The sequence below is a fragment of the Bubalus kerabau genome, chromosome 18 (genome assembly GCF_029407905.1).
Source record: "Bubalus kerabau isolate K-KA32 ecotype Philippines breed swamp buffalo chromosome 18, PCC_UOA_SB_1v2, whole genome shotgun sequence".
NCBI classification, from domain to species: Eukaryota; Metazoa; Chordata; class Mammalia; order Artiodactyla; family Bovidae; genus Bubalus; species Bubalus kerabau.
In genome coordinates, this window is record NC_073641.1 from 38,916,522 (window position 1) to 38,941,841 (window position 25,320).

At 39.1% G+C, this 25,320-nt stretch overlaps 1 protein-coding gene across 11 annotated transcripts in view; it reads left to right on the top strand.

The window, feature by feature from the left end:
• CPLANE1 (ciliogenesis and planar polarity effector complex subunit 1) overlaps positions 1-25,320 on the top strand; it is a 116,902-nt gene that overhangs the window by 49,950 nt on the left and 41,632 nt on the right. For 9 of the 11 annotated variants that reach the window (XM_055555261.1, XM_055555262.1, XM_055555258.1 and 6 more), the window contains exons 30-43: positions 570-652; positions 1,759-1,836; positions 3,608-3,800; positions 6,699-6,992; positions 7,177-7,947; positions 9,339-9,505; positions 10,577-10,709; positions 11,679-11,733; positions 17,445-17,549; positions 18,575-18,640; positions 19,610-19,719; positions 20,339-20,534; positions 20,754-20,903; positions 24,268-24,521. In XM_055555261.1, the coding sequence (XP_055411236.1) occupies positions 570-652; positions 1,759-1,836; positions 3,608-3,800; positions 6,699-6,992; positions 7,177-7,947; positions 9,339-9,505; positions 10,577-10,709; positions 11,679-11,733; positions 17,445-17,549; positions 18,575-18,640; positions 19,610-19,719; positions 20,339-20,534; positions 20,754-20,903; positions 24,268-24,521 (2,655 nt within the window). The remainder of the gene's footprint in view (positions 1-569; positions 653-1,758; positions 1,837-3,607; positions 3,801-6,698; positions 6,993-7,176; positions 7,948-9,338; positions 9,506-10,576; positions 10,710-11,678; positions 11,734-17,444; positions 17,550-18,574; positions 18,641-19,609; positions 19,720-20,338; positions 20,535-20,753; positions 20,904-24,267; positions 24,522-25,320) is intronic. The other 2 variants (XM_055555253.1, XM_055555252.1) reach the window with 2 other exon arrangements.

Below are 25,320 nucleotides of genomic sequence, written 5' to 3' on the forward strand. Positions count from 1 at the left end.
AGGGATTAGTGTTTTTTTTTTTCTCATTTTCTAGTTGTTTTCACAGTGTACAGTTGGCCCTTAAACAACATGGCATTTAGGGGCTTCGACCCCCCCTCCCTGCAGTCAAGAATGCACGTCCAGCCATCCCTTAGTGTTCACAGAGGATTGGTTCCTGGGCCTGGTGTGGATTCAGCCAACCCCCAGATTGTGTAGTAATGTATTTATTGGAAAAAACAAATCTGCATATCAGTGTACCTACGCAGTGCAAACCCAAGTTCAAAGTTCCGTTGTACTTAGGTAGTAATGTGTGTGTAATTTACAGATACGTCATAAATACATTGTAAATGATTTCTAGTGGCATCATTTGTCTTTGCAGTTTCATACACTCAGCAGCTTGAGGTGCTGGGCTTGAGGATCACAGGATGAAGATCTGGTCAGAGCAGGGCCGGGAGGATACTTCATTGTTTGCTTTCTCACTTGCTTTCAGACTGTTTTTGTTCAGGCGAGTGACTAATGTGAAACCCAAGATACCACAGACAACAATACCTGTTTCCCCTCTTTTCTTTTTTGGGTACTATTAATTTTAGCAGCATTCCACAGGAGAGGCTCAGTGTCCAAGGGAAGAACCACAGGAGACGTGTATGGAGGAAGAATCAACTGAACAGAAGGGGTAAGGGGGACAAGTCTGGGGGGCTTTCAGGGCTCACCTGGGATTCACGTGATGAAGAGGAGTCTTTTTCCTCATAATTGACAGTATATGTTTTACAGTGATACTGTGTTCCTGGTGAAATGGTAACTTCAGTTTAATAGCAATGGTAATGATGATTTTTAGTAAATGTTATACTTCTCAATTTTTTTTTAATACTTCTCAATTTTGATAGAGTGAGGTAAATAATGTCTAAAAGACCTTTTGTTCTCCTATCACTATCAGTCTTAAAATATAGCTAGAAATACCCAGAGTTTATTCACCTGCTAATTAAGGCCCTCCCTGTCCCTACTAGTTTCATTTTTATTGGGTAAAAGTAAAGAATCATAGTAGTCAAAACATATATGTATGATCTTTCACTATTGTGGTATGATCATTGCACACTGTCCACGGGGCTTCAGTGGACACATTCTCTGCTTGCTAGCTTATTATTGCTTCAAGGATAGCTGAAGACAAGTTTTCATATGTTGCAGTTTGGGCGTGATTTCTTAATTGTTAGGATTTTTGAAGTTTTGAATTTTTAGAATTACTTTGACTAAGGAAGGCAATTCAGTTAAATTCTCTTTCTCTTATGTACAAATTTTGTTCAGGCTGTCTGTGAATAATTAATAAAAGAATATATTTAATGTCCTGTGTCTTTACAAGTAATATAAATGTTTCTATTAATAAAAAACTAGTCATTGCAGTTTCAGATGTGATAATGGGCTCTGTAGTGTTCTGAGCGAAGTGTCTGCTTCTTCCCAGGTGAAGTTTGAGGTCCCAGCTAAATTCATTTCCACTCATTTTGGATTATATTATTTCTGTTGCCAAACAGAATATGATAGAATTTAATATGACAGAATTTAATAATGTTCAAGTCATGTATTAAAGCCATCCAGACAAATTCTTTGCTTTTATTTGAATCTCTTACTATTGCTATGGAGACAAATGTAAATAGATTGTAATTATGAGCTAAACATTACAGAGGATTAGAGGATGTTTAGACTCTTAGATGGCTGAGCCTTAGATCACCTGTATCTTAGATAATGTGAAGAGTATCTTCCTAATTGATTATTAATCTTTAATTACAGTATGATCGAAGCCTCTACAGATCTTGAACACATCATTTCTCATTCATTTTGTATAGATACAAATTCAGAAGTTTCTAGGTAAGCATTTTTGCATACTGTACCATTCTGATATAATTACAAATAGAAAAGAGAAAAAAACTTTGCCTGCTTTACCATTTTGAAACAATTACTAAACATCTTGACCAAAAACTAAGTAAAATGAAATCAACATTACGCTTTGAAAGATCAAAATAGGTATCCATTTCTGACAACTTTACGTTTCTCATTGAAAGATTTTCCTGTAACAGTTGTGTTTTAAAGATATGCAGGAACTATTTTAGAACAAGTCTCTTCCGAAAAAGAGAAGTCATGGGTATGTTATTGAAAGAGGTAGTTCTTGCTCATGTTCAGCCTTTAGCAGATTTCTCATGAAATATCAAATGCCTTTAATTCTCTCAGAGAATAGTCATCCAGTTCTATCTTTTGAATTTCTTTTCCAATGGTTGAAGTGTATAAATGGTGTTGAAATCAGAGAATGATACAGCATAAATTTGCTTTAGAAAAATTCTCCATAATTAAAATTTATCTCCTTGCTACTTACTAAAAAGCAATGGCCGATAAAGTTGTGTTAAAACAGGCAAGTAAGTTGTAATGTCTGTTCTTCATGGATCTCCCAAATAGAATTCTGTTATCGAGCACATGCTTAATAAAAAGGCTCATATTATTGCTGAAAGGGAATGAGTGTAAATCCAAATAAATCTAAACACAGTTTAATATGTTATTTTCTTTTTAGAGACAGTGATCAGTTCATTTGGACATGATAGTACCTGCTCCCTAAATTGATTTGCTTATAAAATATTGAATACCTCCTGTGTTTTAAGGAATCATCCTCAAACAATCATTTTATTAAAACAAAAACTTACTTTGACTTTTAATTTTGATTTCTAAATAAGCATTTTTTGTTAGGATTTAGTTATTAATGTAAACTCTCTGATTTGTTTGGAAATGAAATACTCACAATACTATTGGTTCACATTTATTGAAGAACAGCAGGAGTTTGCCCTACCCATGTTAGAATTAAACATATTTTTAGAAATACATTTATTTATTTTTGGCCGTGCTGGTTCTTTGTTGCTGTGCGAACTTTCCTCTAGATGCAGCAAGTGGGGACTAGTCTTTGGTTGTGACGCTCAGGCTTCTCATCGCGCTGACTTCACAGGCTCTAGGGCACACGCGCTTGGAAGCTATGGTTCCCAGGCTCTCGAGCACAGGCTCGATGGATGTGGCACACGGGCACAGTTGCTCCGTGGTATGTGGAATCTTCCTGGGTCAGGGTTCGAACCTGTGTCTCCTGCATTGGCAAGTGGATTCTTTACCACTGAGCCACCAGGGAAGCCCAGAATTAAACATATTTCTTAACCCATACTTTCCACAGTTTTCTTAAATCCACTCTGGATCTTTAAATTTAATCCAAGAAGTATATTCCTAAGCCAAATGACATCATCTGTCCAGCTAATCAGAACGATTGCACAGGTCTCAAACTCAGATGCCTACAGGGACCAGGCAAGTAAAATAAATGTGTGAGCTGTCCTGGGCATTATAACACCATAGGCCGGGTCCATGGCTGGCCAGACATCACATGTGCCTTAGTTATGGCATTCGGATGAACAGCTCTGCTGATGACAAATGTGTCTGGGGGCTGAGGGATACAGTGAGATAGGCTTTAGAAAGGTTTAAATTTCCTGAAAACTTCCAGAAAGCTTTTAAAATAGAATAAAAAAGTAGGATCAAAATACTCAGCTCATAAACACCTAATGTGTTTTTTTTTTCTTGATTAATGTGTGCTTTTTATTTATATGCTTCCACATAGTACTCCAGTCTCTGCATGTAAAGATAAATCTTCCTCAGCTCCACCTTTGGCGTCAAATGGAGTCACAGTGGCTTCACAAACACCTGGACCAACAGCTCAGCCAACCCAGAGAAATGAACCCAGGGCTCAGTTATCACAGTCTCCCGATTCTGTTAGGCAGATGCTCCAAGATGAAATGTTTAAATTAGTTCAGGTAAGCACATCTCCGTTTAACCAAGTAAGTCTGCACATGGTATATACGTCAGGTTTTAAAATACGAACAAACTTCTGGAGTCTGACGAGTTAAAATTAAATCACAGGGTTTCCCTGCTTTGGGCACTTTTCCTTTGTTATTCAGAAGTCCTAATTCTTGGGCCTAGAGTCTCCACTGTGTTCCCTACTTTTCCTGATGACTTCTTTTTTCTGAGCTCTTGGTAATCCAGAGCTGCTGACAAAAGTGAGGTGGCTGAGCAGACCAGCCAACCCCTGCTCAAAGGTATCTGGAGTTTATTTTCTGACACAGCCTGTCACGTCATATTTGGCTTGAAATTGTTACCTGCATTTAAAGTGTTGTTCACTTTGCCTTCCGTCATCTTTTTCTCATCTGGTATCCTTTTCTCTCTCTACCAAGAATTTAAAAATCATTTCCCTTTCCCTTTTCTGTTGTATTCCTTATACATTAATTCCCCTCACATTTGTTCTTTTCTTCATGTATTCTACATTCACTTTCATACCTTTCTATGTGATGTAGTGTACCATTCTATACCGGCAATTCTGGGCACTAATTTTCTCTTTGAATTTATGGGCCCTGATAACAAAGACTTTTTCAACATGCTCCACCATCCCATGGAACTTCTTGAAACTGATTTTATTCTTATTCTTCTGAATCTCTTATTTCCCTTTCCTCTTTAGTAGCATCACCTATTTTACCAGGCTAAAGTTTTAATTTTTTGTTTCTGATTTTCACATATTACTTATTTTTTATTTATTGGCCAAACTGCATGTGAAATCTTAGATCCCTGACCAGAGCTTGAACCCATGCCCCCTGCAGTGGAAGCACAGAGCCCCAGCCGCTGGACTGCCAGGAAGTCCCCTGCTTCAAGTTTTAGAGGCATTTGTCAAACTTGTTTTCTCGATTACCTAGAGTCTTTGCTGGTCACTGCCCTGCATATTTAACAAGTTCTCAAGATAATTCTGATACACACAAAAGATTAAGAGTCGCTGTCTTAGAGAGTCATCTTTCCCTCTTTCACTGTGCATGTTCAGTGTCTTCTTCATTCTTTTGCCTACGTTGTGTGTCTCTCTCTTTTTTTTTTTTGGTTTTACCAGTTTATTGCTACCAACCCGCCTCCCTCCATCCTCCTCATGTGTGAGTGCTCAGTCATGTAATCCCATGGACTACAGCCCGCCAGGCTTCTCTGTCCGTGCATTTTTCCAGGGAAGAATACTGGAGTGGATTGCCATTTCCTTCTCCATATTTGCTATTTCTGTAACTGTCACCAACCTTAGATTCTTAGAACTTCACACTTCTGTTGTCTTAAATATGCATTTCTGAGATCTTCTTCTCCAGATATTGTTCTAATACTTTTACTTTTCTGTTCTAAAAATCTTCAATGAATTTCAGGTACAGATTTATATACTGTATAATATCAATTGTGTTTTAAAATACAAAGAGTAAAAGGAGACATGCTAAAAATGTTAATACTAGTTATTTTTGGGAATGGATTATGTATCATTTTTTATTTTCTTTCTTATGCTTTTTTTGTAATAAGCATGTATTTCTTTTATAATTGAAGGGAACCTCCATTTTTTTTAATTAAATTTGTTTTTAATTGAAGGATAATTGCTTTACAATATTGTATTGGTTTCTGTCATACATCAACGTGAATCAGCCATGGATGTACCTATGTCTCCTCCCTCTTAAACCTCCCACCCCATCCCACCCCCTAGGTTGTTACAGAGCCTGGGTTTGAGTTCCCTAGTCATACAGCAAATTCCCATTGGCTATCTAGTTTACTTATGGTAATGTATATATTTCTGTGTTACTCTCTCATTCTTCCCACCCTCTCTTTCCTTCTCCAACTGCCCCATGTCTGTAAGTCTGGGGAACCTAAATTAAAAAAAAAAAAAGGCTTTCCGGGTTTCCTTCTTGGCTTATTTTATAAAGTACAGCTTTTCTCTTCCCTCTTTTCCCACCATACCCTCCCAAGTCTAGTGGTTCTGAGTGTGGGCTCTGAACCCTTAGCATCAGCATCACTTAGATATTTGACACCCAGGTTGTCAGGCCCCCATCCCAGACCGATTGGAATCAAACTCTGGGGATGGTGCTCATCAAAGAGTGCAAGTCCTCAGGTGACGCTGACGCATGCTGCAGCTGGGGAACCACTGTGCTAGCCTCTCTTCTCATTAGCTGTAAATTTCCTGCTCCATCCAAGCCAGTGTGTGTACTAGTGATCCGAAAGCTTTTCTGCACATTGAAGTCACCTCATCATCCTAAAAACTACTCGTCCTGGCTCAGATCCCCCGGATGCTGATTTTATTGGCACGGGGTGAGACCTGGCCATGGGGATTTTTTAACTGCTCCTTAAGTGATTCCGTTGTGCGAGGTTTGTCAAGCATTGTGCATACCTTTGCCTTTCACTCGAATAGCCCTTTCACAGGAATTCCTCACTCTGCACCTGTTTCCTGATCTCTACTTTTTTCATTCGTGAAAACCTGTTCACATGCCCATTTAGGAATTCTTCTTTAATTATCCTCACCCACAAAATAAATAAAAATTTTAAAAATTTAGGCAATCTAGTTATCCTCACCTGCTCCATCAGCTCACTCCTTTATGATCCCTGGGATACTTATCTAAACTGCTTCACAGATGGTCTCAAGTTGCATTATGAGTTCATAGTCCTAGTTGACTCCTCCTTGAAGACAGGAAGCTATTCTTTTTTTCCTTTTTTTTTTTTAGATCTTTCCCAGCTGTGCTTCATACTCAGCATTTATGGTTGTGACAGATACTAAGATGGAAGTATGACTATTTTGGAATACTCAGATAATTGTTGCTTCTTTGGGTCTTTTCATTAGATTTTAAGATGTTTCTATAATTTTTATTTTATTCTAGCTGCAACAGATCAACTTCATGAGCCTAATGCAAATAGTAGGATCATCCTTTGCTAACCTCCCAGATATGCATCAACTTCTACAACAGTCCCAGTCTGTGCATTTGGTGGGAAGCCAAGGATCAAACCCCATGAGAGGGAGTAATGATGTGGGAGACACCAGTAGAAATCTGAAGGAGAGATTTTTCATTAAACCACAACCCATGGGAGAGTGTGCCAGAGAGCCTGGCAAGAACAGCCCACACTGCCATAAAGAAATTGTGCAATCCAATGAAAATAGTAATGGAAACTTAGAGGTAATGCATTTTAAAATACCACTGAAGTTTTCCTCGTAGTTTCAGTGGTTGGTTATTTGAATAAATGAGTTATTTAGTAGTTATTATATTCTACCCACTCTAAAACATATTGAACAGTATTTACAAAATAAGGCATTTGTAATATATTTTAAAATTACATCATAGTTTTTCCTTTCTCTTCCAGAATGTTCCACACGGGAGTGTTCCTTTTTGTCAATCAGAAGGTCAGCCCCAGAACAGAGGACGAACTCCAGCATCTCACAGCTTACCAACCACTTCTTTGTCTCCAGTCCCTGCTGGAAACACTCACCTCCACCTTTTGTCCGCATCTTCTGCCATTCCAAAGACACCTAGACTTATCCCCACTGCAAATACTTCCAGACCTAGTGATGGTTTCCCTTTGCTTCAATTTCAGCCCAAGCCTGAATTTAAGCCCATTTCCTTCCACACAGAAAGAGTTCCTCAAGTTCCCTTCAGTCCTCTGCCACAGCCTAGAGAGGCTTGGGGATTATCTGATTTCTCACAGCCTCCTTTGCCAAAGACAGCAATGGCCACTACTTCAGTGTCCCATTTGAATCTGAGCCAGTATAATACTGAGGCCATAAAAAAAGCAGTTGAGCCGAAAAAATGGGCAGAAACAATAATTAAAGAAATCCCAAAGCACATGAACTTGAATCAGTGTGTTGGACAAGAAAACTTGACACCTCAACAGGACTCTACAACGTTTATGAAACCAGAAAAAAATTTTGATGTTAAACCAGGACTCTTTGAGATATCTTCTCAGAATTCCTCTGGACTTCCTTTATTGCACCTGCAACTTAAACCTCCTTACATGTTTTCTTCTACCTCAAGAGTATCCGTTACAGTTCCACCAATACCTGTTAGAACCATGGCAGAAGAAAGAAAATGCCCAAGATTATCACTACTTCATTCATGTATAGGCCCAGAAAATATGGTAATGATTTTTGCAGAGTGTTGCAAAAGCACATTCCTGCATTTTTCATAGCATAAATGTATACTCAATGAAAGGCTCTAACACATTTATTTTTCAAAAAATAATGCTTCTGTTATTGGAAATAATATACAGATTTGATTTAAAATAATAATTGGGTATCTTAAAGGTTTTAGGGCTTCCCAGGTGGCACTAGTGGTAAAGAACCTGCCTGCCAGTGCAGGAGACATAAGAAGCGTGGGTTTGATCCCTGGGTCGGGAAGATCCCCTGGAGAAGGAAATGGCAACCCACTCCAGTATTCTTGCCTGGAGAATTCCATGGACAGAGGAGCCTGGTGGGCTACAGTCCGTGAGATCGCAGAGTTGGACACTACTGAAGCAATTAAGCACACACAGAGGTTTTAGGTCTTTCTTGTACATCAGTACCAGAGTTTTCTAGACTCTTTCATAGATATGTCTGAGATCCTGCTCAGAGAAGAAATAAGTAAAATAATATGACCAGTATTCTTGTTTATACGTGTAGGGGAGTGTGTGTATGAGTGTGTGTTTCTGTCTAGAGTGAGAGAACATTGTTTGAGGTTCCTAGAAATTGTAATATGATTTCCTTCAAATCTATTACAGGTTAAAATTGTTAAATAGACCCAGATCTGTAAGTAGTTTTACTTATGAAAAAGTTTCTTTTTTTAAATACTTAAAACACAAAGATTAAATCTTTATAAACCCACCAAGTCATGTTTAAAGTTGTAACCTTTGATTAATGAGATTCAGACTATTCAGGTTCTACTTCTGTTAAGTCAGTATAGTTGAGTGATTCATTCTCTGGTACCCTGCTAAGATTCTAAAATGGCACTGGGAAAAGAAGTGGTCATTCCTTAGAAAAAATACTTATCATGCCTCCTTTTCTTCTGAACATACTATGAACAAAAGGAAAGAACTGAAGGAGTAGAGAAGTATATGTTTTTGGAAGGTTTTAAAGACTTTTTTAAAATTAGAATAGCATAATAAACCCCCAAGTTATACCATCACCCAGCAACAGTCGTTACCAACGTATCGCTTATTTGTTCCATCCATAATCTCCACCCTGTGCATCGTCCCAGTTTCAAAGAATTTTAAATCCAAGCTAGGCATTATATAACTTAATTTGTAATTGTAAGAAGTAAGATTCTTAATATGAAAAAGAAATTAAGAAAATGAGGACTTCTAGAAAATTTCTGAAATGATTTCTAAAATCATTTATACTTTAAGATTTGGACACTTCTCGCACTTGTTAACTCGGACATGTTCTGTCACTTGCACAGCTTAGTTTAAACAAACTTTTCTTTCAGTTTTTATTAACATGTCTAATTGACATGTTTGTAATTTTAAATTACTGTCCTTTTGTTTCTCTTCTATAGTACCAAAACCCACAACTTATTCCACTTGAAAACCTCATTGCATTTAAACAAAGGCAACAGAACTTGACACATAATTTCTTTGAACAAGGTGATCCTGGACATCTCCAGCTTCTGAAGGTCAAAATAGAATCATCTGAATTGAGACAAGGGACGGACAGTAGAAAAAGGCAAGTTTTAAATGAAGTTTTATTTGAGCATATACCTGCAAACATACCAACAAGTTTATTATTAGTGACAGTAATACAGTTAAATAGATGGAAATTATCTGGTTCAACCTCTCAGCCATATTCAGTTTCCTTGTCAAGTATCGTGCATTTGAATACATCTTGTGATGAGAAAAATTCCTATAATGTGAGAGACAAATACTAGTATTTTTTACATGCTATTAAGGAATTCTTTCCTGGCATTCAGTAGGCTGGAGGTTTCTTTTAACTTTTTCTTTAACAGGATGAGCAGTCATCTTTTGCAGCAAATATTTGGTATCATGAAATATTCTATATACTATTAAATACACTGACATAACGTTTATTGTTTTTCATCTTACCATATCTTCCAGACTCATACAGAGCACAGAGGTATGAATTGTTTCAGGGCACTAAGAAATGTGCATGTGAAAAGTAAGGCCGTGACTTTTCATGAAGAGCATATATAGTGTTTTGGATGTTCAAGACATGTATTCATGGTGGATTTTTACTTAGTCTGGAAAATATTTTTTAAAATTTCATGTTTATCAGGCTCTAAAATCTACTACCAGGGCTCTCTTTCCAGAAATGGTTCTTTCCTTCCATATTTTCTAAGTAAACCCTCTTCAAAGTAAGTTTTCCCTGTAGCTTTTTGGGCCTTCCTTCCTCCTCCCTGGGGTTCCCTCCTTGGAGCCTGAGTTTGCCTGACTTCTTTAAATAGGTCAATGCTGGTATCTAATAGGGTTTCCAGGGCCAGCTTCAAATCTGCAGAAAAGAGAATTTGAAAATTACCTGAAATGTGTAACTCTAAGCTGAGTTTCCCATGACTAACAGACAAGTCAGTTCAGTAGTAGAGGAACTAGAAATAACTTTCTTGTGTCCCTGACTTTTGCTTGTATTTATTCTAGCAGAATATCTTGCTAATTTAATTAAATGCCACTGAAAATAATCTATCGACATAATTTTCATAACTGTCTTCTTATATAGCATGATACAGATGAAAAACTGATGTTCCTAAAATAGTAAAAATAGGCTTTACACTGTGATTTTTAACAGACAAAGACGACGAGCTGAAAAAGAACTGCAAGAAGAAAGATCAGAGAAACTAAGGAGAAAACCAAGTGTGACTTTCCAACCGGAGAATATCATCATTAATGATAATGATTCAGAAGTAGTTGTGAAACCCAAGGTACAGAAAAACTACAATGCATTCTTCCCTGGTCTGCGTGTACACAGAGTTCAGAATGTCTGTGGCTTATTTAGTCGTCTGATTGCTAGAAGCTTCTGACTGTGGCTAGGAGGCTCTTAACAACATATTGACCAGAGGTGTATTAACACTTTTATGTTACCCAAACATTATTGACCAGAGATGTTTGAATATTTACTTACATAACAAGTCGCTGGCCACAGGCATTGGTTTCTGCAAGAATCCCCTGGTCAATAATGTGTTAACATCATTACAAAAGTCCTGGGTGCATCCCTCCATACAGGATAGACACAAAGTTATGAATATGAAAAGAAACTTGTTGGCAAATCAAAAACTGTAGTTTAGAGCATCTGCTTATGTGACTTTGTATTTTAAATCACTCTGACTCTTTTCTGGGACATCTTAATGCATATTGTGGGTTTATCCTGTGATAGCTTCACCCACCTCTTTTAGATGCCTTTAGGGTTTCCCCAACACAGGTTTTTTATACAGCCTCTATTTTATGTCAGATCTTTGCAAACGTTCTTTCTAAATTTGGTGACTGTTTTACCTATATATACAACAAGAGATTAAATAAAACAGAAATAGTTTTGTTTACTTGAATCTTAGCACTCTCTTTCAGTAAGTCCTCAAGAACGTGTCTGGTGGCACTTAAGTGTCGAGTCCTTTGAATAGTTTTGATACTATTTGAGAGTTAAAGCTAGTCTGCAGGAGAAAATTGCATAATTTAGTAACTGCATTAAATTGGTAATGCTCTTTTTTGTTGCTTGATCTGTGAATTTCATGAACACCTGTGGAATTACTTTGATAGAATAAATATTTCTAGAGTTATAAGATTTGAAACTAAACCCCCCACCCCAAATCAACATTCCTCATAGCTATTGAATATTTTTTTCAAAATAATATATGTCTTTGAGTTAGTCATAAATTGATCATTTGGGGTTCATTTAGGAGCAACAAGAACATGATGGTTCCCGGCCTTTGGAAGACTTTGACATTCCTTTTGGTATGTATATGCATGACTAATGTTATGTCTCCATTCAGAGGTCAAATCAGCTTTCTAAAAATGTGTTCATGAGACCAAGTTATTTTCATGTTGTCTTTGACAGGATGGTGTGTATGTCTGTCTGTGTGTGTGTGTTTTGCTGTGTTATCCATTAGCGCAGTGGTTGACAGACTGTGACCCAAAGGCCAGACCTGGACCACACCTGTTTTGTTTTTTTTTAACTTTTATTTTATATTGGACTACAGTTGATTTACAATGTTGTGTTAGTTTCAGTTGTGTGTGTGTGTGTGGTAGTCGCTCAGTCGTGTCCAACTCTTTGAGACCCCATGAACTGTGGCTCACCAGGCTCCCCTATCCATGGAATTCTCTAGGCAAAAATACTGTGGGTTGCCCAACTTGTTTTTGTAAATCAAGTTTAACTGATGCCCATTTATTTACATATTGTCTATGACAGCTTTCACATTGCAGCAGGGTTCATTTGTTGCAAAAGGGACTATATGGTTCACAAAGCCTAAAGATTTATTATCTGGCCCTTTACAGAAAGAGTTTATCAGCCCCTATAGTAGAGCAATGTAAGTAGTTAGAATCTCAAATAAGATACTGATATATGAGGCCCAAAAGGAAACTATGGGAGAAAATGCCTGGAGTCGAACTAATCATAGAATATACATATACATTAAAGGAATTAGTTCAGAGAAGAGGACTTGTTTATACATTGTAAATTCTTTTCCTTCTTGAATTGATCGATTCATTTCTTACCTTTGAATGTATGTGTTCCCCAAAGGCTTTCTCCCCAGTGTTTTTCACACATGTACACACAGATGCTCTTGTGCCTCTAGGCTTATTCACTGTCACAACTTCAGCTTTTAAATTATTTTGGTGACACTCAGATACACACCTACCCTGTGTCATCTTTCTTTGCTACTTTCTCCTTAAATTTAGCGTGTCCACAAGAATTACCTGGTGACCTCATGGTTAGGATTCTAACTTTCATTGCCATGGCCAACTTCAGTCCCTGATTGTGAACTGAGATCCTGCAAGCCACGCAAAAAGCAAAAAAGTCAGATTTTAAACTGGCATTTTCCTATTAATGATATGACCATTCATTTGATTGGTCAAGATTTTTACCTTGGAAGTCACCTCACGTCTGTTAGCCCATTCCTTCACTTGACCCTTGATCTGGTGCTCCCTCCATTCCTCGGTGCCTCGGCCCAGCATCAGGCCTCTGTGTGCCGAGCCGTCATCTCCTTACCTGCGTGGCTTGCATCTCTCAGCTTCCCAATCTGTCTGGTGTTCTTGCTCCCCATTCTCTTGTCTTAAAACCCTGTTCTCTTTCATTCTTAATAACATTCTTTCTCTTTACAAAGGTAATACTATGTATTAACTGGAGAAAATTTAGAAAATGCAAATAGTATTCTTTGGGGTTTATTTTCGAAATATCTGTACTCACATGTATCTATAAATATATATCTATATCGATCCATATGAAAGACAGTGTTAGTGTCTTAAGTCGTGTCTGATGTTTTTGCGACTCCATGGACCTAGCCCACCAGGCTCCCCTGTCCATGGGATTTCCCAAACAAGAATACTGGAGTGGATTGCCATTTCCTCCTCCAGGGGATCTTCCTGATCCAGGGATCGAATCCAGGTTTCCTGCATTGCAGACAGATTCTTTATCACTGAGCCACCAGGGAAGCCCTATATATCTTTCTATATATAAATAATACCTCTTCTGGTTGTTTATAACTTACTTGTTTTTACATACTAGTATTAAGGTATTTGGGCATCCCGGGTGGCTCAGTGGTAAAGAATCTGCCTGCCAATGCAGGTGACGCAGATATGATCCCTGGGTCGCGAAGATCCCCTGGAGATGGGAATGGTGGTCCACTCCAGTATTCTTGCCTGGGAAATGCTATGGACAGAGGAGCCTGGTGGGCTGTAGTACATGGGGTCACAAGAGTCAGACATGACTTAGTGACCAAACAAAAACAGCCTTAAGGTATATATCTTCCCATATCACTAGATATTCTTCCACAGCTTCGTGCAAAGATGGGCTCAATAAAGGACAGAAACAGTATGGACCTAACGGAAGCAGAAGATATTAAGAAGAGGTGGCAAGAATACACAGAAGAAATGTACAAAAAAAGATCTTCACGACCAAGATAATCATGATGGTAAGATCACTCACCTAGAGCCAGACATCCTGGAATGTGAAGTCAAGTGGGGCCTTAGAAAGCATCACTATGAACAAAGCTAGTGGAGGTGATGGAATTCCAATTGAGCTATTTCAAATCCTGAAAGATGATGCTGTAAAAGTGCTGCACTCAATATGCCAGCAAATTTGGAAAACTCAGCAGTGGCCACAGGACTGGAAAAGGTCAGTTTTCATTCCAATTTCAAAGAAAGGCAATGCCAAAGAATGCTCAAACTACCACAAAATTGCACTCATCTCACACGCTAGTAAAGTAATGCTCAAAATTCTCCAAGCCAGGCTTCAGCAATACATGAACCATGAACTTCCAGATGTTCAAGCTGGCTTTAGAAAAGGCAGAGGAACCAGAGATCAAATAGCCAACATCTGATGGATCATCGAAAAAGCAGGAGAGTTCCAGAAGAACATCTATTTCTACTTTATTGACTATGCCAAAGCCTTTGACTCTGTGGATCACAATAAACTGTGGAAAATTCTGAAAGAGATGGGAATACCAGACCACCTAACCTGCCTCTTGAGAAACCTATATGCAGGTCAGGAAGCAACAGTTAGAACTGGACATGGAACAACAGACTGGTTCCAAATAGGAAAAGGAGTATGTCAAGGCTGTATATTGTCACCCTGCTTATTTAACTTCTATGCAGAGTACATCATGAGAAACGCTGGGCTGGAAGAAGCACAAGCTGGAATCAAGATTGCTGGGAGAAATATCAATAACCTCAGATATGCAGATGACACCACCCTTACGGCAGAAAGTGAAGAGGAACTGAAAAGCCTGTTGATGAAAGTGAAAGAGGAGAGTGAAAAAGTTGGCTTAAAGCTCAACATTCAGAAAATGAAGATCATGGTATCTGGTCCCATCACTTCATGGCAAATAGATGGGGAAACAGTGGCAGACTTTATCTTTTTGGGCTCCAAAATCACTGCAGATGGTGACTGCAGCCATGAAATTAAAAGACATTTACTCCTTGGAAGAAAAGTTATGACCAACCTAGACAGCATATTCAAAAGCAGAGACATTACTTTGCCAACAAAGGTCCGTCTACTCAAGGCTATGGTTTTTCCTGTGGTCATGTATGGATGTGAGAGTTGGACTGTAAAGAAAGCTGAGTGCCGAAGAATTGATGCTTTTGAACTGTGGTGTTGGAGAAGACTCTTGAGAGTCCCTTGGACTGCAAGGAGATCCAACCAGTCTATTCTGAAGGAGATCAGCCCTGGGTGTTCTTTGGAAGGAATGATGCTAAAGCTGAAACTCCAGTACTTTGGCCACCTCATGCGAAGAGTTGACTCATTGGAAAAGACTCCGATGCTGGGAGGGAATGGGGGCAGGAGGAGAAGGGGACGACAGAGGATGAGATGGCTGGATGGCATCACCAACTCGATGGATGTGAGTTTGAGTGAACTCCAGGAGTTGGTGATGGACAGGGAGGCCTGGCTGCTGCGATTCATGGGATCGCAAAGAGTAGGACTGAACTGAACTGTAGTGCTTCCCTCATAGCTCAGTTGGCAAAGAATCCTCCTGCGATGCAGGAAACCCCGGTTTGATTCCTGTCAGGAAGATCTGCTGGAGAAGGGATAGGCTACCCACTCCAGTATTCTTGGGCTTCCTCTGTGGCTCAACTGATAAAGAATCTTCCTGCAATGTGGGAGACCTGGGTTGGATCCCTGGGTTGGGAGGATACCCTGGAGAAGGGAAAGGCTACCCACTCCAGTATTCTGCCTGGAGAATTCTATGGTTAAGTCCATAGGGTCGCAAAGACTGAGCAACTTTCGCTTTCACTTTCACTGTAGTACTCCAGTGAATATGTAGTGTGTTATGCCACACAGCAAGAATTCTCTGACACCAGCTGCAAGTTGTATAATTCGATTCCATTCTGAGACTACTGATAACCAAGAGTTCACATAGACCCCACAGGTCAGGGGATCAGTCCTCAAAGACTCCCTATTTTCTTTAGATGTCAGCTGCAAACAAGGTTCCCCCAACACCTACAGTTTTGTCTGATCAAATGTAAATTCAGGAATTCCCGTGGCCGTGCCACCCCCGCCCCCCAAAGGTTTACTAATTCTGTAGAACAACTCCAGAACTTGGAAAAGCGCTTTAGCTGTGGTTACAGTTTCATTATAAAGGCTACAACTCGGGAAGAGCCAAATGGGAGAGATGCCTAGGGCAAGATGTGGAGGTTTGAGGACACAGAGGTCCCACTCCTTTTCTGGTACACCACCCTTCTTACACATCCACTTACTCATCAGCCTAGAAGTCCCCTCAGCCTTGTTGTCTGAGGGTTTTTCCTGAACTCTCACTACATGGAAAGATCAGACTCCAGTTGCTCTCCCTTCCCTGGAGGTGGGTGTGGGGCAGGCTGATAGTTCTTTTCTATGGTGAGCAGCACCCTTCCTGAAACTGTCTAGGGGCCTGCAGGGTCACCTCATTAGCCCAAAGGCAGATACGATCAAAAGGGGCTCATCATGAATAACAAAACATGCTCCTCCTGCTCTGGCACTTCCAAGGGCTTAAGGATTTCCGTGCGTGGAACCAAGGACAAAGACCGAATATACATATTTTTCGTTATACTGCCATGTGCCATCATTGATACTCTTTCATTCTGCTTAGACTCCCTGGGTCATGTCCCAGGAAAATCCTCCTCTAAACCCCGACTCCCATAATAGTGTTTGGACTTTGATTCTACTTCCTGTCGATCTTTTCCTCCAGGGTAGAAATTACCTCTAGTCTGAATCATTATCCCTCCCCCACCAGCTGGTTTGTCCTCCTGTGATCTCTCTCCATTGGTGTCACTGCCAACTAAACCCCAGAACACACGCTATTCTGAATTCTGCTTCCCCCTCCTCATTTCATCCAGTCAGTAGCCAGTTCTTTCTTTCTTAGTTTTTCCCTTATTTTTTTACTTTCTTTATAATTCTTAAATTTGTCCTCTCCCTGTTATTCCTCACCATTATTGGATGTGTATTTGAACTCCTGCAGCAGCCTCATCTATCTGATTGCCTTTCTTTAATTTTATCCACTCAAATTTTTTTTCACACACTGGCTGGGGTGGTTTTTCTAGAGCACTAGTCTCACCACATGGAGAAGGAAACGGCAGCCCACTCCAGTATTCTTGCTGGAGAATCCCAGGGACAGGGGAGTCTAGTGGGCTGCTGTCTGTGGGGTCGCACAGGGTCAGACCCCACTGAAGCGTGTCAGCAGCAGCAGCAGCAGTCTCACCGTATCATTTCCCTGCCTAACAACTTCTACTGGATCTTCATCAGCCAGAATGATAGGTGTCTAGCCTGGGCATACAGAGTCTTCAACAATTTTGATTTTGATTCCGTTGAACTGTCTGTGAGGGTCAACCTAGATACCACTTCACTCAGAAAGTCCACTTTGATAACATCTTGACACTGCGTGCCTCACCTCCCTTGAAGGAGGTACTCTGTTTCTTGGCTCCTGGTGATATATTGGCTTCTCAATGCTTGTATCCAATGTTCTGTTGTTATATTTAAGAAAAGCTCCAAGATGACATTAATACTTCCGCTGGATTGCATTTCATGGCCTCTGTAAAAAAGAAAGCTAAAGAATGTCAGGATGCAAGTACAAATACAGACCCAGGTAAAATGCTATTTTACTTTAATTTTTAAAATTCATATATTTTTAACCTTTAATATATGCCTACTTTTTTTAAGGGGAATTTAAAAATATGTGATATTAGTTTCTCATCCCAGGTTCTTGTTCCTAACCCTGGTATATACTTTACAAATTTTAAACTGAATTTATGATAGCTTTGTTAAAATATAACAGATACTTGTTTAAAAATGCCATGGACTACATCATAAATCAGTAGAAATAGTATTTTTAGTTTGGGTTCTCTGTGCCATAATTGACTTTACTAGAATTTCATGCCTAAGATTGAGAGGCCTGAAGTTGTGGCTCCTGAAGTTGAGTTCGAAGAGGAGGACTAGGCTGGGTTTGGTGTGGGAAGAATATATGTAACTGTGACCAGAAATAAAATAAATGTTGGAGGAACTCATGTTTGGAATGTTGCCTGATAAGCTTCTTCATTAATGTAATGAATGAATGTATTAGGTGGCCTCCAGTATTTTTCTCCTACAAATGATGCTTCCATGGGTAACTTCTTGCATAGAACCTTTTTTCTCTCTTTTGGTCATCACTACTATTTAGCTAATAACTCTTTTACCCTTTACCAATCCAGTTGATTAAAATAAAAAGCATCTGTTATTTTAGTTTTTATTTCTTTCTGAATGAGGTTGAGTGTGTATAAGGTTGTTTTTTAATAAGATGTTTTTTGATACAAATGTTCGGTATGCATTTGAGAAACATTCTTGAATGGATCTTTGAGAAAGCCTAGAAGCACTTTGCTGCTCTGTTGTCTTCTAAAGTCAGCAGCTATTTGCTGGAAGTTTGTTATTCATCCAGGTGATCAGGCCCAGAATATAAATAGTAATAAAATTAAAATTATTAATTAAGAAATTAAATTCTTAAGCTGTCTAGTTTTCTGTGACTTTTTATGCACAATATATAAACAAATCTATGCTTGTATATTTAATTTTTTCTGTGGTTGTAAAGTCCCTTTTCTGTTTTCTCTTTTTGTCACAAATCTCCTCATTGATATCAAGAAGCTGCTTCTCAAGAAGTTGTTTCTGAATGTCATAAAAATCAACAAGTCATTTCTTCCATATCAGGTGTGATTTCTTTTTTTTTTTTCCTGAGAACATTATGACTAATTAAAGGTTATGTCTGTATGACGAGTTACCAGTTAAACCAAAAATGGATTTAATAGAGATAAAATAGTTTTTCATTTTTCTAGTTTTATGCTTGTCATGTGGTTTAAATTCAAGCCTCGGCACCAAGTTTTTGGTGCTCAGTACTGCAGTCAGTTAGATTTTGCTTGTGAAATTTGAAAGTAATGTTCTGTTAAAAATATGGCGCTAGGAAATAAGATTAGAGTCATAGGACAAAAAGCACAGTTAGACTGCTGGCCTATTGTGATAGGCTTCTTTATTGTTTTGAATAAGAAGCTAATGACTTCTATAAAATTAAGATATTAAACTTTTTAAGTGATATGATTTAGCTACGGTCTCTATATATACTAAAAACCACTGAGTTATACATTTGAGTTATACATTTTTATATATACATACATACATATACATTCATACATATACATTCATACATATATATATGGTATACATTTTTAAAGGAGGTGAATTATGTCTCAATAAAGCTGTTTAACCAAATGAACAAACAACAAGAAGCAGTGTTGAAAGTAAAAAAATTTGCTATGATTAATTTCCTAAAATCTGGTTTTATTGAAATGTTAAACAAAAATGACTTAATATATCTGAAATGGAAAAAGGAAATTATAGCATTTTCTTGGTATGACTTAGATATCTATTTCCTTATTCTTATGAATCATTCATATGAGAAAAACTGTAGTCAGTCTGCATTCAATTATGAATTAGTCTAGATTAAATATAATCTTGCCACTAGAGTAGAATAGAATTTTCTTTATTTATACAAAGAAACTTCTACTTAGATTTTCAGGAAATACTTTTAATGTTGTTTGTTGCTAACTTGTTCTTACAAAGTTAATGATGTTGATGTAGAACTATTTACAGGAATTTTTTTTTTTTTACTATTTTGATTTTTAGAACATGAAACTTTGAATGTTCCTCAACTTTTGGCTCCAGATATATGTCTAAATCTCAGACTTCCCACTGAAATATCAGAGAAACCTCTGTCACCTTCAGCATCTGATACGGTACTAAATTTGAAAGTTTTAATAATACCTTTGTGCTAAAATTTATCATAGTCATCTGCATTATTCAGTTGTATAGATGAAATAAGGCCAAAAAGTCTCACCTACGTAGATTTGTTGGAAAGGTCAAAATTTAGTTTAAGATTTAAATGTCATGCCTCCAAATATTGTAAACTAAGACTATAACATAATTCTTGCAGTTTTCCCTAAGTTAGGCTCATGTAAGCTCTTACTCGGAGAAGGCAATGGCAACCCACTCCAGTATTCTTGCCTGGCAAATCCCATGGACGGAGAAGCCTGGTGGGCTGCAGTCCATGGGGTCGCTAAGAGTCGGACACAACTGAGCGACTTCACTTACACTTTTCACTTTCATGCATTGGAGAAGGAAATGGCAACCCACTCCAGTGTTCTTGCCTGGAGAATCCCAGGGACGGAGGAGCCTGGTGGGCTGCCGTCTATGGGGTTGCACAGAGTCGGACACGACTGAAGGACTTAGCAGCAGCAGCAGCAGCAAGCTCTTACTGCCTTGAGAATTAAACCTTTTTTTGGGTAAGGGTAGGGTGGAATGGCCATGTAAATAAAAGGGATGTAACCCTCTTTGATTTTATATGTTTTGGCTCAGGTTGGACACACTTACATAAATGTGATTGACATTGAAGCTGATGATCTACAGGAATTACCTGTCAAGGAGGAGCCTTCAGATAATATCAAGCCACACAGTGATTGTCTAGAGGTCCCGTCTTCTGCAGAATTACATTACATGGCAGCTTCAGTTAGTAATGCTATTCCCCCGACTCTTGACAATCTGAAGAGTAAAGGTAATAATTTTTCCTACTTTTAAAATAAATTTAAAACATTTTTGAAAACTTCTTTAATATAGCATTATTATCCCGACTCTTGTCTCTTAGTTCTCCTCCTCCAAATCCACTATAGTTTTAGATGTTTATATTCACATTTAGAAATGTTCTGTTAATCTTTTCAGTACCTTGTTTATAAGTTTAGAATCAGTCTTTGTATGCTTTTCATATTCTTGGTAGAATCTGCCTATTCTGCTGTGGATTTATTTTTTAAACCTGCGAAAGTGTCTCCCTCCTGTCTGGGGGGAAGCAGCTGGAGAGCAGGCAGTACAGAAGTGAAGGAGCCTCGTGTCATCTCACCTCTACCATCAGACGTACGGCAGGACACAGGTGAATTTCCTACCCTGGGACTGAAATATAATCATTACTTACATTTGTTTAGTCATTCGAATTTTTATAGGGTTTTTTGTTGAATAATTTGCTCTTCACAAAATCTCTATGGAGTCGAGTAGGACAGGCATTATAAGCCTCATCTGACCATCTCTTCATTCACTGAGCACCAAGTTAGGGACAACATGTAGGGACCAAAGAAGAGAGTAACACCAGGCTCTCTGCCTGTGGGCTCACGTATGGGGGAAAGGAAAGCAGGGAAGTGAAGAGATGACTGTAGCACATGACGGCATGGTACATGCCATCGTGGTGATAAGGATGAGATTGTTGGGGAATACAGCATCTAATCCATCTCTGGGAAGGACTGAGGCTGTGTAGGGGAGAGACACCTAAATGGCATCTTAACAGTAGGACTGAGCAAGAGAAAGCTGCAGAGAATAGATCACACAGATAGAATAGATCCTATGATGACTCAGATGCTAAGTCTGAGAAAATTAAAGTTCAGTGTGCTTGGTGTTCTTCTGTTTTAAAGAAAGCTATGGTACATATACACAATGGAGTATTATTCAGCCATTAAAAAGAATACATTTGAATCAGTTCTAATGAGGTGGATGAAACTGGAGCCTATTATACAGAGTGAAGTAAGCCAGAAAGAAAAACACCAATACAGTATACTAACGCATATATATGGAATTTAGAAAGATGGTAACAATAACCCTGTGTACGAGACAGCAAAAGAGACACTGATGTATAGAACAGTCTTATGGACTCTGTGAGAGAGGGAGAGGGTGGGAAGATTTGGGAGAATGGCACTGAAACATGTAAAATATCATGTATGAAACGAGTTGCCAGTCCAGGTTCGATGCACGATACTGGATGCTTGGGGCTGGTGCACTGGGACGACCCAGAGGGATGGAATGGGGAGGGAGGAGGGAGGAGGGTTCAGGATGGGGAACACATGTATACCTGTGGCGGATTCATTTTGATATTTGGCAAAACTAATACAGTTATGTAAAGTTTAAAAATAAAATAAAAAAAAAAAAAAAAAGAAAGAAATAGCAAGAGAAGAGCTGGATAGGAAGGCCTAGGAAAAACAATGCCATTGTCTGTCATTCCGAGACATTTGAACTTTTAAGGTGAAGGCATTAGGGAAATGCTGAATGATTTCAGGTGGAAAAGGAACAATATCAGATTTATGTTTTAAAAGATCTCTCTGGGGCCTTTGTAGAATTTGGGTTAGAGAGGAGTGAAGTATTTAGAGATTGGGATTTCCCTGGTGGCTCAGACAGTAAAGCGTCTGCCTACAATGTGGGAGACCCAGCTTCAGTCCCTGGTTTGAGAAGATCTCCTGGAGAAGGAAATGGCAACCCACTCCAGTATTCTTGCCTGGAAAATCCCATAAACGGTGGAACCTGGTAGGCTACAGTCCATGGGGTCACAAAGAGTTGGATACGATTTAGCGACTTCACTTTCACTTTCTTTCATACTGTTTGGTGTCCTTGGGTTGTGAAAGCTTTGGCTAAGCTGTGGTGATAGGAAGGTGATAGGAATGAGGAGATGATTGGCAGGGGGTTCATCAGTATTTTGATGTCACATTGGAACTGAAGGAAAGAGAACCTTGAATGCATTTAAGGCAGCTGGCTTGGGAAACTGGGTGAATGATAGTGCTATTCCCTGAGCTGGGGAATCAGGAGGAAAGAGGGTAGAAGGGCAAAAGCTGTGAGTTTGGTTTGATCTGCCTTTGGGACAGCCTGAATAAGATGACATCACTTTGCCAAATAAGAGACTCCACTTTGCCAACAAAGGTCCAGATAGTCAGAGCTGTGGTTTTTCCAGTAGTCATGTATGAATGAGAGAGTTGAACCATAACGAAGGCTGAATGCTGAAGAATTGATTCTTTTGAACTGTGGTGCTGGAGAAGACTCTTGAGAGTCCCTTGGACTGCAAGGAGATCACACCAGTCAATCCCAAAGGAAATCAACCCTGAATATTCATTGGAAGGACTGATGCTGAAGCTGAAGCTTCAGTACTTTGGCCACCTGATGCAAAGAGCCGACTCATTGGAAAAGACCTTGATGCTGGGAAAGACTGAAGGCAGGAGAGGGGAACGACAGAGGATGAGATGATTAGATAGCATCACTAACTCAATGGACATGGATTTGAGCAAACTTTGGGATATAGTGGAGAACAGAGGAGCCTGGCGTGCTGCAGTCCATGGGCTCGCAAAGAGTTGGAGAAGACTTAGTGACTGAAAAACAGAGTAAGAGCAGAATAAGATGTTTAGGACACAGATAGACTAAGAACTGGAGCTCACAGAGTTGTTTGGATGTGATAGTCAGCAGTGCACCTGAGACCTCACCCAGAGAGGGTGGGTGGAGTGAGAAGAGCTGTGATCTGAGACTGGTGCCCTGGAAATACTGAAGGGTGAAAGGAGTGTGGGTTGCAGAGAAACAGTCCAAGATGATGACTAAGAAGGGAGCGTGAGATAGGAGAAGACCCAGAGGCCAGAAGGAGTGTTTGGAACAAGAATCAGCTGAGTTCAAAGGTACAGAGTCATTGACTTTGATATATATTGGTCTTTAGAGGCTTAATGTTTGCCTGAGATCCCACATAGAGGCAGTAATGGCCTACATTGGACCTAGCTTTTACTGTGTGATGTTGGTTTTCAGGTAGAGTTTTAAAAAGTCATAAAGACTTTAAAGTTGCTTTTTGATGAAATGTATTTTTGTAGCAGAAAGTACATTGGAGAAGAAAATGGCAACCCACTCCAGTATTGTTGGCTGGAGAATCCCAGGGATGGGAGCCTGATGGGCTGCCATCTATGGGGTCGCACAGAGTCGGACATGACTGACATGACTTAGCAGCAGCAGCAGAAAGTAAAAGTAACATTAACATTCAGATTTCATTGTCATGGTGCTTTGGGGTAATGGTAACACTGTTATATATCCTTGCAGGTGAAGTCGCTCAGTCCTGTCCGACTCTTTGCGACCCCATGGACTGTAGCCTACCAGGCTTCTCCGTCCATGGGATTCTCCAGGCAAGAGTACTGGAGTGGGTTACCATTTCCTTCTCCAGGGGATCTTCCCGACCCAGGGATTGAACCCAGGTCTCCCACATTGGAGGCAGACACTTTAACCTCTGAGCCACCAGGGAAGCCCAATATATCCTTATCTCACAGCAAAGACTAATCTCAGAAGTCAAGAAGCTGAGGATATTTCTAAGTATATTAAATTAAAACTGATTTGGAAGAAGGGAATGTTATGTTGACTTAAAGTGAGGTCTTCGAGAAATTAAATCGTCAGCATCTATTACAATTTCTTTCTTAACTGTGGTCAGTTCTGATATTACCTTTAATAATATTTAGATACTCCGAAGCCAGATTTTTGCTTCAAGGAACCGAGCTCAAAGTCAGATGCTACAGAAGACTATCTTCTATGGGAGGTGCTACAGCAAGTCCCCACCGCTCGTCCTGTGCCAAGCCCTGCAGCTCACCGGCTGGAGCATCTCACCGCAAAGCTTCAGAAAATTGATGAACAGCTCTTAGCCATACAGAACCTCGCTGAAAACATAGAGCACAATTACCCGCCGCACACAGTGCCAGACTGGCACTGTATGAAGGTAGACTGTCTTTACTTGTTAATTTGTTTGTTAACCTTCTTACTAGATTTGTAGTGTGATATAATTTTAGACTTTTGATTTTTTCAAAATAATGAGAAATGGGTTCAAAAGCCAAAGTTCTCAGCCTCCAGCATTGTTGGCATTTGGGTAATTCTCTGTTGTGGACATCTATCCCACGCATTGCAGGATTTTAGTAGCATCCCTAGTCCTGACCCTCTAGCTGTCAGTAGCATTCCCTTTAGCCCCAATAACCGAAAATGTCTCCAGGCATTGACAAATGTCCTCTCAGGGACATTCTCCCCGTGGAGAACCACTTCCACTTAAGCATTAAGCTTTTAAGAACTGAACCCTCAACTTCTACCAGGAAAATAAATACATGAATTACAAAACCAGAATGTGGTTTTAGATAAATCCTGCTCTCAATTGAGTATCATTTTCTTCAGCAAGATTTTTATAACTCTACAGACATTGTTGTCCTTACATTTTGAATTCTCAATTTCTTTCAAATAGTTTATAGAACGGGATTAGTAGTCCTTAGAAGTTTTCTGTATCTTTAAAAAGCTTGCATCATAAAGAGATTAATATTTATGTATATGGTATATAATGGTAGTTAGACAAATAGAAAAGAAGTCTCTATTACTTATTTTATACAAATATCCTATTTTTTTAGGAAATAAAATTTTTATAAAATAAAGATTAATTAACAAATAGTAAAAATATTTTGAATGTATTAAAACCTTATATTGGGAAATGCAAATTACAGAAAATGCAAATTTGCAAAAAAGAATTCCATCAGTGA